Here is a 15,088-nt window from a genome sequence, read left to right as displayed (position 1 = left end):
GGTACCATTAGCACTGGTTTCCAGTCGTATGTAGGTGTTGCCACAGCGGGTCATTTTGGTTTGTATATCAGACTGGGCGCAGGTTTTACCCCGGATGCCCTAACTGACGCATTCGGGACCTGCACTGATGGGTGCACCTACCAACAGCTAGACTTTTTCAGCCACCACCCACCCTCCAGATAGTAGCCAATCATGTACATGCAGACGCACAGGGAGCTAGTGGAATTTACTGTACTACTACGGTAGGCAGTGAAAGATCTCAATTATGTGTTAAGAAGCCTGGTAGTGTACAAGTCTGTCTGGCTGTGTCCCAAATCCACAATATTGTGAAATAATAAAGTGCGAACTATATTTAGGTCTGATGATTGAGCAAAAAGAGCGAAAGGAGCTCAAAACATTTCTAGTTGTTCTATTGTTTGTGGTTTTTGGATGTGGTGGGTGTTTTTGAGAAGCGTCTTTAGGTTACAAAGATGAATTTGGGACACACTTATTTATTATATATTTATTTATTATATATTTATTTATTTTAAATTTGTTATATATTTAGATTTATTATATATTTATTATATATTTAGATTTATTATATATTTAGATTTAATATATATATATATATATATATTATATATTTATATTTACTATGTATTTATTTATTATATATTCATATGTATTATATATTTATTTATTATACATTTATATTTATTTTATATTTATTTATTATATTTTTATATTTAATATATATTTATTTATTATATATTTTTATGTATTATATATTTATTTATTATATATTTATATGCATTATATATTTATTATATATTTATTTATTATACATTTATATTTATTATATATTTATATGCATTATATATTTCTTTATTATATATTTATATGCATATATGTATATTTAATATATATTTATTTATTATACATTTATATTTATATATTTATTTAATTTATATTTAATATATATTTACATCAATTATATATTTTTTTATTATATATTTATATGTATTATATATTTAATTATTATGCATTTATATTTATAATATATTTATATTTATAATATATTTAGATTTATTATACATTTAGATTTAATATATATTTATTTATTATATATGTATATGTATTATATATTTAATTATTATACATTATATTTATTATATATTTATATTTATAATATATTTATATTTATTATATATTTACATTTAATATATACTTATTTATTATACTGTATATTTATATTTATTATATATTTATATTTATTATATATTTAGATCTATTATATATTTATATTTATTATATATTTATATTTATTATATATTTAGATCTATTATATATTTAGATGTATTATATATTTAGATCTATTATATATTTATATTTATTAGTGCTTCGTGAGCGAGGGGTGGGAAGGACACGCCGAGAGAGGAGGCGTTAATTCCAGGAGAGGAAGAGACGTTTTCCTGTCCTGCAGCGGTGTGATAGGCAGGTCACTTCCTGTCACGTTTCCGTAATAAATCGTTAACTGGTAAAGAAAAGCGCTGGCGGGCGGAGTTTCGTCACCGTGTTTCGGAATGCTCTGGGTGTGAGATACACTATCTGGTTAAAAGTATTGGGACACGTGAACATTGCTCGCTTTTTCCTGTAGCTCTAATACTGTCCAGCTTTTCTACAAGACTTTGGAGGGTGTGTGTGGGAATTTGTGCCCATTCTGTCAGTAGACACAGTGCGGTCAGTGATGCACTGATGGGCTCTGTGTAGAGCAACTGGAGCTTCTTTGCACACGACTATTCAAACCATGATATTTAAACGGGTGTCCAGATACTTTTGGCTATATAGTGTAAAACCATAATATGAAACCACCTGACTGACCCTTTATCCTGGTCAGGATCACAGTGGGTCCGGTTTCCCCGGAATCACAGGGAGCAATGCGGTACCACACATCATACAGGACGCCGATCCACCGTTGAGTCTCGACCGTCCCTCCCCTCGTCCTCGGACACAGCCCGACCGGCCGATAGCACTAATGGGGATTCGAACCCTGGAACCCAGCAGTAATGAGCCTCTATCAGGGTTTTACCGGGTTTCAAATTCTCCTCTACCAGCATTTTTCCAATGATAAAAATCAAACAGAATTTTATGAAAATGATTTTAATTAAAACACTTTTCCAAAAATGTTGGGACAGAAGCAAACGTACATAAATACAGACAGCAAACGTTTACAAAACCATTTTGACCTGCGTTCAATTCAAGACAAAATATTTAATGTATTTAAATTCAATTTTAAAGCTGAAAACAAGCTTCAAAAGAGTTGGGACGGGGGCGTGTTCATCACCGTGTTATTTCACTTTTTCTAACAACGTCCTGTAACATCCTTTCCCTGTTTCTGTTTGATAAAACACCTCAGCTGCTCAGCTATTTTTTTTGTTATTTATTGTGCTTTAGAATGCACCATAAGATCTGCAGGCAGTCCAGTCTAGCTCCTGCACTCTCTTACAAAGAGTCTCTTGTAGTGAGGCTGTGTAACACACGGCAGAATGTGGCCTGGGATTGTCTCGCTGAAATAAGCAAAAACACCTAACGGGCGCTCAGGTGGCACAGTGCTCTGCTCTGAATCGCAGCTCTGCTACCGGCAGGCTGGGCGCCCACATGTAGGGAGGATGCCTCATAACTGATTCCTCAGAACTGCTGCAAATACGACCTCTGCTGGCTGATTGACGGCACTGCACAGAGATGAGGGATAATGGGGATCAGTGCTTGGCTCTCTGCATGAATCTGAGCCCCGTATGAACCCGCCTCGGCTACTGCACATGTGTCGGAGGGGGCGTGTGTTGGACACGGCTCTTTTCGGTCAAGAGTGGTCGGCATCAGGACAGAGGAAGCGTAATGCAATCGGGTAATTGGATACGACTAAATTGGGAGTAAAAGTGGGGGAAACAATCACATAGTATTTTTTCCTGAAGTCTCTGGATTCTATAATAATCCTTTAATAATGTTATGGACGGTAGATGGTAAAAATCTAGCTTAAATTTTATATTCATGTAATATTTATTCACACAGTTGTACAGGCGTTCGTACGTCCAGTGAACCTTGACTCATACAAGACAGGTTACAAATCATTTTGTCCTGTCTTTATTTGTGTTTCACCCACTGTCCCAACTTTTTTTGGAAGTGGGATTGTCTGTAGTGTGTTTTTACCCTCTGTCCAGTTCATTAGGAACGTATTTAAGTATCCCTTCATCCCTGCGCTGACCAGAGACCGGACAGGATACGGAGATGTGAAGACACTATAGTCATTCATTCATTCATTACACTAACCACTTCAACCAGGTCAGGGTCACAGTGGGTGGGGGATACACCCTGGAAAGCGTGCTAGTCCGTTACAGGGCAAAACACTTACTTGTTCACATCTAGTGGCGCTTAAGTGCAGCCAATTTCTGCATGTTTTGAAGACAAGGAATAAAAATCACATGGGCGATTCGAAGAACATGCAAAATTACTTAAGACAGTGACCCAAAGCACCCATGTGACCAGCTTTCATCCTGCGTTTGCACAATTGCTGGTCAGATTTAATTCCAGACTCATTAAAAACAGGACGGCTTGGGTTAATCAGAAGCCGCTGAAGCACAAGTGTGTCTGTCCACAGTCAAGCGAGCTTCACAGTCGTCTGCTTTCTCGTCCATGTGATTAGTAACAAACAAATAAACTTCGTTCAGCTTTGGAGCTTCTTTGTTGCATCAGAAGCTTTCAGCTCATGCAGATTTAAAGCCTGATTGACTGTGAACAGCTTCACCATTTACAGCAGCTTCTAATAATAAGAGGAATAAAAAGCGTCACATGGTTCAGCGTCGCGGTCGTGGTCTTCTGGGTAGCATATGTAAACCTTTGACTATGGCAGTCGTGCAGTAGGGAAGACTTGTGAGTGAGAACTGGCTACGTCTAAACTGAAAGAAAACACGCTGAGAAAATACAGGACGCTTCTGTAGGAACGATACGGCAGATCAACGAAGTCCAGAAGAATCTGAGTTCCACAACGATTGTCCAGGTGAAGCTCCAAGTGCCAGAAGTTACTGGACGGCGGTGAAGGACGTGTGATGATCTTGACTCATGTTCTCTTTGACCTCGAGCGGTAACGTGTCGAAAAGATGTTCCTCCACCAGGAACGAGCTCTTCTGAAGATGCCGACACTGGCTGAGCTGGGATGGAAGCTGGTCTAAGCAGTTCCCCTTCAGCTCCAGATAAACCAGTTGCGTCAGCTGTCCGACGGACTCGGGCATGACGGTGATGCAGTTGTTCCCCAGGCATAAAACCTTGAGTTTGGTGCATCTGAACAACTGTTTTGGAAGAACCTCCAGTTTATTCCCGGTGATCGCGAAGTGTTGGAGGTTCTGCAGGAGTCCCACCTCGACCGGGATGGATGAGATGGAATTGTGGCTGAGCTCCAGGTACCTGAGCTTGGGAAGATAGAACAAAGACGCCGGCAGAACCTCCATCTTGTTGTAGGAAAGGCAGAGCGACTCGAGGTTCTTCACCTGGCTTATGTTGTGCGGGATGGCGATGATCTTGTTGTGCCACAGTTTGAGGCAGGTCAGCCTCTTCAGGTGCTGGAAGCTCATGATCTCCTCGATGGTGCGAAAGCTGTTGGATTTCAGGTCGAGTTCTTGCAGGTTGGTCAAGCTAAAGATGGCGTGAGGGATTCTTTCCAGGTCGCAGTTGTGGAGGTCCAGCTCACGCAGGCTGACCATTTTCTTTAGGCTGTTGAGGACCAGTAACCTCGTCCCGTCGTTGTGCACCACCAGTTTGATGAGGTGCGTCGAGAGATCCGCGAGGTTGGTTGGAAGTTTGTTGAGGTTGCTTTTGAGGTACAAGGTCTTCAGGTGTCTCAAGTCCTTCAGGGATTCCAGACCGATCATCTTGTTGTGTTCCGAGTTCAAATTACCGATCAGGTAGAGCTCACGGAGGCTCTTCAACAGGTAAACCCAAGGTGGAATTTCGGCGACGTCTGTGAACTTGACGTGAAGGCAGCGGAGATGCTCTCGCAGGAAGGTGAAGGCTGTCTGCTCCACCTTGGCGGGACAGTGGTACAGGTGAAGTTCCTGCAGGTTGGTCATCTGTGAAACCTTGGCGGAAATCCTGACCTCGGGAATGAGCTCTAGTTTCAGGACCTCCAGCTCGGTGAGGTCGAACACGGCGTTTGGAAGTCCCGAGAGCATGAACAGCTGCAGCTCTTGCTTGTCCTGGGAGTTGCCGACGACGTGCCCACGGAGCTTCTCCAGTGTCCATTCGTGGTTGAGGCTGATTTCCCGCAGCTTGTTCTCACTGACTTCGGAAAGGAAGATGCCGAAGCGCTTGGAGTGTAGCTGGTCGTACTGGTCGACCATGTGCAGGAGGAAGGCGAAGTCGTTCTTGACGTCGGGGATGTCGCTGAAGCTGCTCTCCTCTCGGACCTTTTCGAACGAGTATTCCTTCAGCGGCCGCCGGAAGAGCCAGAAGAGAGCGTACAGACACACCAGACCGTAGATTCCGATCAGAGTCATGAACGTGTACAGGAGCTTGCTCAGCATGAAGGCCATGTTGTGGGTGCAGAAGAACCTATCATACCCTGTTAGATGTTCTATCTTGGGTTGGCATACGTAGGAAAAATTGATGGACGCAGCGAATGTTGAGGTGTAGCCCAGGATGACGACTAGCTTCAGGGCTTTGATGATCGTCTGCGCCACGTAGAGGTTGTAAATGAATTCGCTGTCTTCTACGTGAGCCCGAAAGGTCCGGACCTTCTCGAAAAGCGCCTTGGCCTGCTCGCCGTCCTTTTTGTCCAAAATGGTCATGCTCGGCCCTTTGGAGATGATCTTCTCTGCGGAGAACTTCACACTGTTGCTGCCCAGCATGGGCGTGGATGGGACGCCGCTGTCCTCTGGGTTTTCCGACGACGAGTGTTTAGGTCCGGCCTGTCCGGCTATGAGTCGCTGCTTGTTTTCCTCGGAGTCCTCGCAGGCCGTCTCAGACAGCGCCTTCGTGGTCCAGGGAGACTCGAAACACCTGCCGAGGATGGACACGAAGTGCTCGATTTTCGAGCTGGTTTTGGGGTATTTGAACCAGAAGTTGCTGCTGACCATCAGCACGATGCTGTGTATCAGGACGAGGTACGGGAAGTACTTGGAGTACCATGGCAGGGCCACGTGGTAGCAAATCTGGTTGATGAAAACGTACTGCTGGAAGTCCAGGTTTGTTTTCCGGCCCTTGGGTTCAGGTTGGGATTCAGGGGCGACTATTTCCCGCACTGTGCTTTCGGGGAGATCGGGAGTAGCCGTGGGCGCCGCACCCAGTGTCGTCGCGGGTGCTCCGGTTGATGCCGCGTGAGAGTTCACATTCGGATCGTCGTTTCTCTCGTCCAGAACGGGAAGACACGCCACGTGGTCTTTGGTCAACTGCATAGTCCCGGCGAAGACCGCCAACATCAGCATGACCAGTCCGAGGTAGTCCATGAAGACGTCCCACCACGGCTTCAGTATCCGATAGGTCGGCTGGACGTCGTTCAGCGAGGCCACTTCGGTGAGGGTGAACATCTCTGCAACACAAACGCGCATGGAATCAATACACAATATGGACAAAAGTATTGGGACGCACCTTCTAATTACTGAATTCATGTGTTTCTGCCACAAAAATTCAGTCAAATAAAGAAAACTACATGCATCTGACTCTGCAGCAACAGTTTAGGGAAGGTCCTTTCCTGTTCCAGGATGAACAAGCTCTATAAAGAAACACCGACTTGCAAGCTGTGTTCTAGAGGTGTTTGGTCACCACCGCTGGACTTCTTCCACTCCAAGCTGGCCCAAAGCGACTTACAATTGTGACCATATACAACACAAGCAACTGAGGTTTAAGGGCCTCGCTCAGGGGTCCAACAGTGGCAACTTGGTGGTGGTGGGGCTTGAACTGGCAACCTTCTGTTTACTAAGCTCTCACGTGGTGCACACGCTGTAAGATAAAAGGAGCTTCTGCACCAATTTGGAAGCCATGTAATTGATTCTATATCATTATTTTATACACCTGTGAGCTCTGGGTGTGGCTAAAAAGCACGAAATGACTAATCAGCAGGGGTGTCCACATACTTTTGACCCTACAGTGTGCATGTGTGTGTTGAGTATCAGTAACGTGTTGAATATAGCAAGTGTGTAATGGTGTGTCCTATATGTGTAAGAACAAAGAGTCTACAGAAACGTTCCGGTCTCGCACTACTGCATGATCTATACGGCTTCACACACACACACACACACACACACACACACACACACACACACACACACACACACACACACACACACACACACACACACACACACACACACACACACACACACACACACACACACACACACACACACACACACACACACACACACACACACACACACACACACACACACACACACACACACACTCGTAACGTTACCTTTGTTCATTCATTATTCATCTCGGACCTGCTGGAAACTCACACACAAAAGCCAACATTCCTCACTGACGGAGGCTGGAGGTAAAGACATAAAGATCGTACCCGGGTTCTGAGTCCCCCGGTCCTGCGCAGCACCCACACTACCTGCTGCACTGTCTTTGCCTCGCCCCGTCTAATTAAATTAAACAGCTGCTAACAGGTCTAATAAATCAATTATATAAAGGGAATGATGTGCGTCCAACTGTGCAGCATTAGTTTCGGGAAGGTCCTGTCCTGTTCCAACATGAGCGAGCTCTATAAAGACATGGAGAAGCTCCAGTGTTCTGCACAGAACCCCGAGCTCAGCACCACACAGTTAAACAGGCACAAATTCCCACAGATATACTTCAAAGTCTTGTGAGAAACCTTTGTAGAAGAGTGGTGGCTGTTATTATGGGATGTCCGACAAGCTCATGCTCAAGGGTCCAAAGACACGTATATACACACATATGCAAAAACACACAAATACACATCAGTAATACATATACACACACATATACACACATACATACATATACTGTATATACATACACACTACACACACACACACACATATATATATATATGTATATATATATATATATATATATATATATATATATATATATATATATATACGTATATATACTGTATATATACATACATATATACACACACACATATACATACACACATATATACACATGTATACATATACACACATGCACACATATAAACACACACACACACACACATTAACCCATACACTTACACACAAAATACACACATATACACACATACACATATATACACACAAACACATACATACACACAAAAATACACACGTATATACACACATACACATATACTATACATACACACATACATACACACATATACACACATACATACACACAAACAAAAATACACACATATATACACACATATACACACATACACACATATACACACATACACATATATACACACAAACAAAAATACACATACATATGCACACATTGTTTATACATATACACATGCACTCACATAAACACAAATACACACACATACAGCCACAAAACCTTTAACAGATCCCCCCCCCCTCTCTCTGGTTTATTTGGTTAATTAATTTGGTTAATTTGGTTAAGACACCCCGGGGGGTCTCTGGGACCCCAAAGAACAAGTCAGGAAAGTCACTGTCAGCTCATAACCAAACACCAGGTTTAAACCATGTTGTTGGTGGTTCATGATCAACAGGTTCAGTGAAGTTCAGCTCCAGCAGTAAATCCTCAGCAGATCGGTGATCAGTGTGATCCAGTGTGATCCAGTGTGATCCAGTGATCAGTGGTGAAGCCTGAATGATCCGATCAGAAATCAAAGTGTGTCAAAGATACTTACTGTGATCAAATCGATCAGATCCTGCAGTTACGATCCATTAACGTGGGAATCACATCGAGCTTTCACTGCTGTCACCTCCCTGTATAATCATCTCTACCATTCACACACACACACTCGTAACGTTACCTTTGTTCATTCATTATTCATCTCGGACCTGCTGGAAACTCACACACAAAAGCCAACATTCCTCACTGACGGAGGCTGGAGGTAAAGACATAAAGATCGTACCCGGGTTCTGAGTCCCCCGGTCCTGCGCAGCACCCACACTACCTGCTGCACTGTCTTTGCCTCGCCCCGTCTAATTAAATTAAACAGCTGCTAACAGGTCTAATAAATCAATTATATAAAGGGAATGATGTGCGTCCAACTGTGCAGCATTAGTTTCGGGAAGGTCCTGTCCTGTTCCAACATGAGCGAGCTCTATAAAGACATGGAGAAGCTCCAGTGTTCTGCACAGAACCCCGAGCTCAGCACCACACAGTTAAACAGGCACAAATTCCCACAGATATACTTCAAAGTCTTGTGAGAAACCTTTGTAGAAGAGTGGTGGCTGTTATTATGGGATGTCCGACAAGCTCATGCTCAAGGGTCCAAAGACACGTATATACACACATATGCAAAAACACACAAATACACATCAGTAATACATATACACACACATATACACACATACATACATATACTGTATATACATACACACTACACACACACACACACATATATATATATATGTATATATATATATATATATATATATATATATATATATATATATATATATACGTATATATACTGTATATATACATACATATATACACACACACATATACATACACACATATATACACATGTATACATATACACACATGCACACATATAAACACACACACACACACACATTAACCCATACACTTACACACAAAATACACACATATACACACATACACATATATACACACAAACACATACATACACACAAAAATACACACGTATATACACACATACACATATACTATACATACACACATACATACACACATATACACACATACATACACACAAACAAAAATACACACATATATACACACATATACACACATACACACATATACACACATACACATATATACACACAAACAAAAATACACATACATATGCACACATTGTTTATACATATACACATGCACTCACATAAACACAAATACACACACATACAGCCACAAAACCTTTAACAGATCCCCCCCCCCTCTCTCTGGTTTATTTGGTTAATTAATTTGGTTAATTTGGTTAAGACACCCCGGGGGGTCTCTGGGACCCCAAAGAACAAGTCAGGAAAGTCACTGTCAGCTCATAACCAAACACCAGGTTTAAACCATGTTGTTGGTGGTTCATGATCAACAGGTTCAGTGAAGTTCAGCTCCAGCAGTAAATCCTCAGCAGATCGGTGATCAGTGTGATCCAGTGTGATCCAGTGTGATCCAGTGATCAGTGGTGAAGCCTGAATGATCCGATCAGAAATCAAAGTGTGTCAAAGATACTTACTGTGATCAAATCGATCAGATCCTGCAGTTACGATCCATTAACGTGGGAATCACATCGAGCTTTCACTGCTGTCACCTCCCTGTATAATCATCTCTACCATTCACACACACACACTCAAACTCTCACTACCCGCTCGGCTCGGTGTGTGTGTGTGTGTGTGTGTGTGTGTGTGTGAGACAGCACTGGAAGATAAACAGGGTTCAATGTTCAGACGGACAGGAAGCAGAGGGGTGGGTGCTGCACATGCTCTCATTTACACCTACTGTGTTTCCTAAACATCCTCACACATCCACACACATCCACACCCCTCCACTGTCTGCACACTTTACACCCCCCCCCCCCTGAATTTAGTCATATCCAATTCCCTGATCACATTTCACCTCTACTCCTGACTAACACAAGCCCACTCCGACACGTGTGAGGTACCAACCACTTCTGTTCACCTGCACCAGGCGGGTTCATACGGAGATCCGTATCGTGTACTGATTTAAGTTACGCACTGATCCCCGTTATCCACAGTCTCTGTCCCTATATTAAATAATTTGTAGATGCGCCTTCGGCAGCAGTTACAGTTACATCTCCACAAGCTTTGGAAAAGATCACAAAGATCTGGATTTCTGAGAGAACGTCTTGAGAACGTCGTTGTTTACTGTGTAACTGTTGTTCCTGCTGCTTGCAGGTCATCCTGCAACTCTTTTCTACTGACTGCTGGCTATTTCCTTTTTCTTCCTTGTCATTAGTCTGTGTGTTAGTCTGTACCACGTGAGGAATGTGGAACCTGGTTTTTACGGAACAGTTCTGTAGCATTTCCATTCAGATGATTTAAAGCCTTCTTTAAAAAGAAATGGGAAGTGCTTGTTTTTATTATGTTTTAATTTATAATCGGGTCCCAGCCAGGTCGGGTTTGAATGAGGACAAAGTAACGAGGGTGGGTGATGAGTAACGCGAGACGTGAGAAGCCGGTTAATACGGAACAGAAGGAACCGAGTGCAGAACACCTAAATATAACCGTTATGTTTCCTCTCAAGGTCTCTCTGTGTCAGGTCGTCAGGGTGGTGCCGACAGAACCCAGGTAACCGAGCCTCTCCAGGGTCCCTCTTCAGGTCTCAGCCTGGAGACCTCGTCGTCATCGCCCTCCTTAAGCTTAGCTGTTTGTTCAGCGCAGTTAGCACACGGCGTTCCCTTCATATATCTGAATATGAGCTGGGAAATTTGACAGCTGCTCAAAATGAAATGTTTGTATAAAAATACGAGACAATAAAAACCAAAACGCAGCAACGAGGAGAGTCGAGTGAAACCCGACACACGCTGTACTAATATTATTTCTTTACCCATGATGCATTTCACCCTTGGAAAAGTAACTTCTCTGTAATTTAATAACACATTACACAATCTAAGTGGTTAAGATACTGAACTAGTGATCAAAAGGTCGCTGGTTCAGGCCCCACCATCGCCAAGTTCCCCCTGTTTGGCCCCTAACCCTCAGTTTCTTGCACTGCAAAAGTATTGGGACGCCCCTTCTAACTATTGAATGTATGTCTTTCAACCACAACAGTTGCTAACAGGTGTAAAAATCAATTATATAAAGGAATGCAACAGTTTAGGGAAGGTCCTTTCCTGTTCCAGCATGAGCAAGCTCTATAGGTTTGGTTTAAAAACCATTCAGCAGCTCTGGGATGAATCGGAACATTGACCGAAGCTTTCCTGACCAACATTCAAATGCGGTCATCTTTTGACTGAACAGGCACAAATTCCCACAGACTGCTCTCAGAGTAGACTTCGTTTTTGAAACGGGACGTCCGACAAGCTCACGGTCGGGCGTCCCAACACTTTTGAGCACACAGTGTATGAAGTGCTTCTGACAGCTGATGGATGTACGTGGTGAGTGTCTGTAATTCGGACCATCAGCACCTCAGATGTACAGGTGTATAACGAGGTGAGAAGCTTCCTGGCGGCTCCTCAGTGGCGAGACAGGAACCGAGTCGCTATATTTAGGACGATTCGTTCATGAGCAGAAATAATCGGACGGAATTCGGATCGGATGACGGGTTTAAAAGTGGCAGCAGAAGCTTCAGCTCCGAGTTCTCCTGGACTGCTGTGTGTTTATCAACAGTGTAAACATCCACAAACGCTCACACACACTGGGGAGGAACACACACACGATATGTGCAAAGGTATGTGGACACCCCTTCTAACTACAGAGTTAAGGGGTAACAGCTCAATTACCAATCAATTATACAGTATAATATAAATAATATGCGTCCAACTTTGTGTCAACAGTTTAGGGAAGGTCTGTGCACCTGTACACAAATCTGGTCTGCACAGAACCATGACCCCAGTTTTAAGGAACACCCATTTGGGATGAACTGGAATAGTGACTGTGAGCCAGGCTATCTGGTCTAACGTCAGTGCCTGACCCTCACAAAGGCTTTTTTCCGACTGAACGGTCACAGATTCCCACAAACACACTCCAAAATCTTGTAGAAGAGGGGCGACTGTATTAATGCCCATGGTTTTGGAATGAAGTGTCCAGAAAACTTATAGTCAAGTGTCCACATACTTTTGATCAACGAGCGTATTTGAAAACCTTACATGAAGCAACTCTGATTAGCAATTTTGTGGCATACAAAGTTATATGACTTATATGAAGTTTCATAAACATGACACCTAATTTTCCTTTACTGATTACGATTGACCACAGCTGATGATTCTCTGTGCCCATATAACCAGGGTTAGTATGACTGAACCCATTTACATCTACCCAAACTCTCACCTTATGCATAAAGAAAATATCTGGATGATCAGATGTACTCCAAACGCCATTAAAAACAGGTCTGCCATAAATTTGAGGCTGTTGGAACATGACTAACACTGGCCACAGTCAAGTGAGCTTCACATCACTGTTGCTTAATACGCTTGGCATGTTAGGTCACAGTGGCAGCGTTCCAAAGTCCTGCTGATCCCGGTCCACATGGGTTTCCTCCTAATCAATGCCAATTGCTCCCCCACGGTGTGTGTTTTCTGCCTTTCGCTCAGTGACTTGTACCCACTGCGACCCTAAATAAGATAAAGCCGTTGTCAAACAGACGATAAATAAATGAATACATGGATGAATAAAGAAATGAAGCTTTATTAACGTCCTTAATCACTGATTTGTTGTCACGTCCCTGGCTGAAGCTTCATCACAGCTGTACATCTAACTGCAGGTAGGGGGCGCCAAGGTGGCGGCGCAGTGGGATATTCCACTAACTCACCAGCGCTGGGATTCTCTGCTTCGGGGGGAGACGCGAATGTGTGTAAATATAAAATACAAGATGTACACTTTATAAACACTCGTTATAATGTATTAGGTAAATTTAATAGCCAAAAGATTTATTAAAATATTTATTTATTCGTTTACATGCGAGTGAATTTGATAAATTGAGGCGGTAGTGCACACGTGTTCACCTAAACTCAAAGTGGAATCTTCCAAATAACTGGCATCAAACACCCCAGTCTCCCAGTCAGTGTATGGAGACTATACTAGGAACGACAGATCTCAACATTTGGTCTATTTTAACAGAAATAACACCAAATTATGACCTCAATACGTTTAATTATGTTTGATTAGCTTTAATAAAAGTGTAAATTACCAATAAAAGTTGACATGTCTGGGTTTTGGCCGCTTAAAAGCAGCTCGTTTACTTTTATTGCACTTTTACTGATGATAAGTCTTTATACTCCCCTGCTGGTTCACACATTTTTATAATGTTAATTTTTATTTAAATGGGATTAATTACAAGTAAGATATATGTGTAATTTTTCTGTAATAATAATAAGAATATAAATAACGAATCACCAACAAACAATTTTATACCACCAATGCCAACAATAAAAGTGATAAGATTAATAAGATTTTTCTTCTTATTATTATTATTGCTACTACTACTACTACTACTTTAACATTATTTACAAGAGCAGCCACAGTTTACAGCAGTGGAAACCAACAATAAAAATAATTTTAAAGTTGGTGGTGGGTTTGTGTAAGGAAGAATTTGGGAACACTGGCATTGCAGAGATTTATATTCACAATCTGATGTGATCTGCTGTACAGGGATTTGATCAACTATTAAAGCATCGCCTGAACAGGGACTTGAACCCTGGACCCTCAGATTAAAATTCTGATTAAAAGTATCATTTAAATATTAAAGAAGGGGGTAATACAAACTCTGGCTACTTAACAAAAATGTGAATGTTGATGATAATCACACTATTAATTCAGAACTAGATATGGAATATGGGTGGGTGTTTGTGACTCTGGAACTCAGAAATCTCTTTGTTTTGTTTTTAGGTCCTGGATAGCTCAGTCGGTAGAGCATCAGACTTTTAATCTGAGGGTCCAGGGTTCAAGTCCCTGTTCAGGCGATGCTTTAGTAGCTCTCATTTAAATCTCTATACAGCAGATCAGACGGAAGTGAGTAGAAAATCTCAGCCACAGTTTAAAGCCTTGCCTGGTACCGTGTATCATGTACATATAACTATGTTATACTGTATGTATTATATATATTACGCATTATTGTTTTAATCTGAGTGTCGAAATAAAGTAAGAAATAGAAACGGAATTAGAAACGAAACTTTATTGACTTTATTTCGTTTCTTGCTGGAGAAAAGTCACGTGACGCTGAACGTTTATAAATAGGAGTGCAG

At 42.0% G+C, this 15,088-nt stretch overlaps 1 protein-coding gene across 1 annotated transcript; it reads right to left on the bottom strand.

Moving 5' to 3' along the window:
• Positions 1–3,020: 3,020 nt before the first annotated feature.
• lrrc8da (leucine rich repeat containing 8 VRAC subunit Da) lies at positions 3,021–8,957 on the bottom strand. The gene is made up of 2 exons (XM_063017058.1): positions 8,861–8,957; positions 3,021–6,559 (listed from the first exon to the last, which is right to left on the bottom strand). Exon 2 carries the CDS (start codon positions 6,555–6,557, stop codon positions 4,059–4,061), a length of 2,499 nt encoding a protein of 832 aa, XP_062873128.1. The 5' UTR covers positions 6,558–6,559; positions 8,861–8,957; the 3' UTR covers positions 3,021–4,058.
• Positions 8,958–15,088: the final 6,131 nt, after the last annotated feature.

The sequence above is a fragment of the Trichomycterus rosablanca genome, chromosome 20 (genome assembly GCF_030014385.1).
Source record: "Trichomycterus rosablanca isolate fTriRos1 chromosome 20, fTriRos1.hap1, whole genome shotgun sequence".
NCBI lineage: Eukaryota > Metazoa > Chordata > Actinopteri > Siluriformes > Trichomycteridae > Trichomycterus > Trichomycterus rosablanca.
This window is presented reverse-complemented; position numbering and strand designations above follow the sequence as displayed.

Coding starts and splice junctions, on each gene's coding strand:
- lrrc8da (XM_063017058.1), bottom strand. CDS start 6,557: ATGTTCACCCTCACCGAAGTGGCCTCGCTGAACGACGTCCAGCCGACC.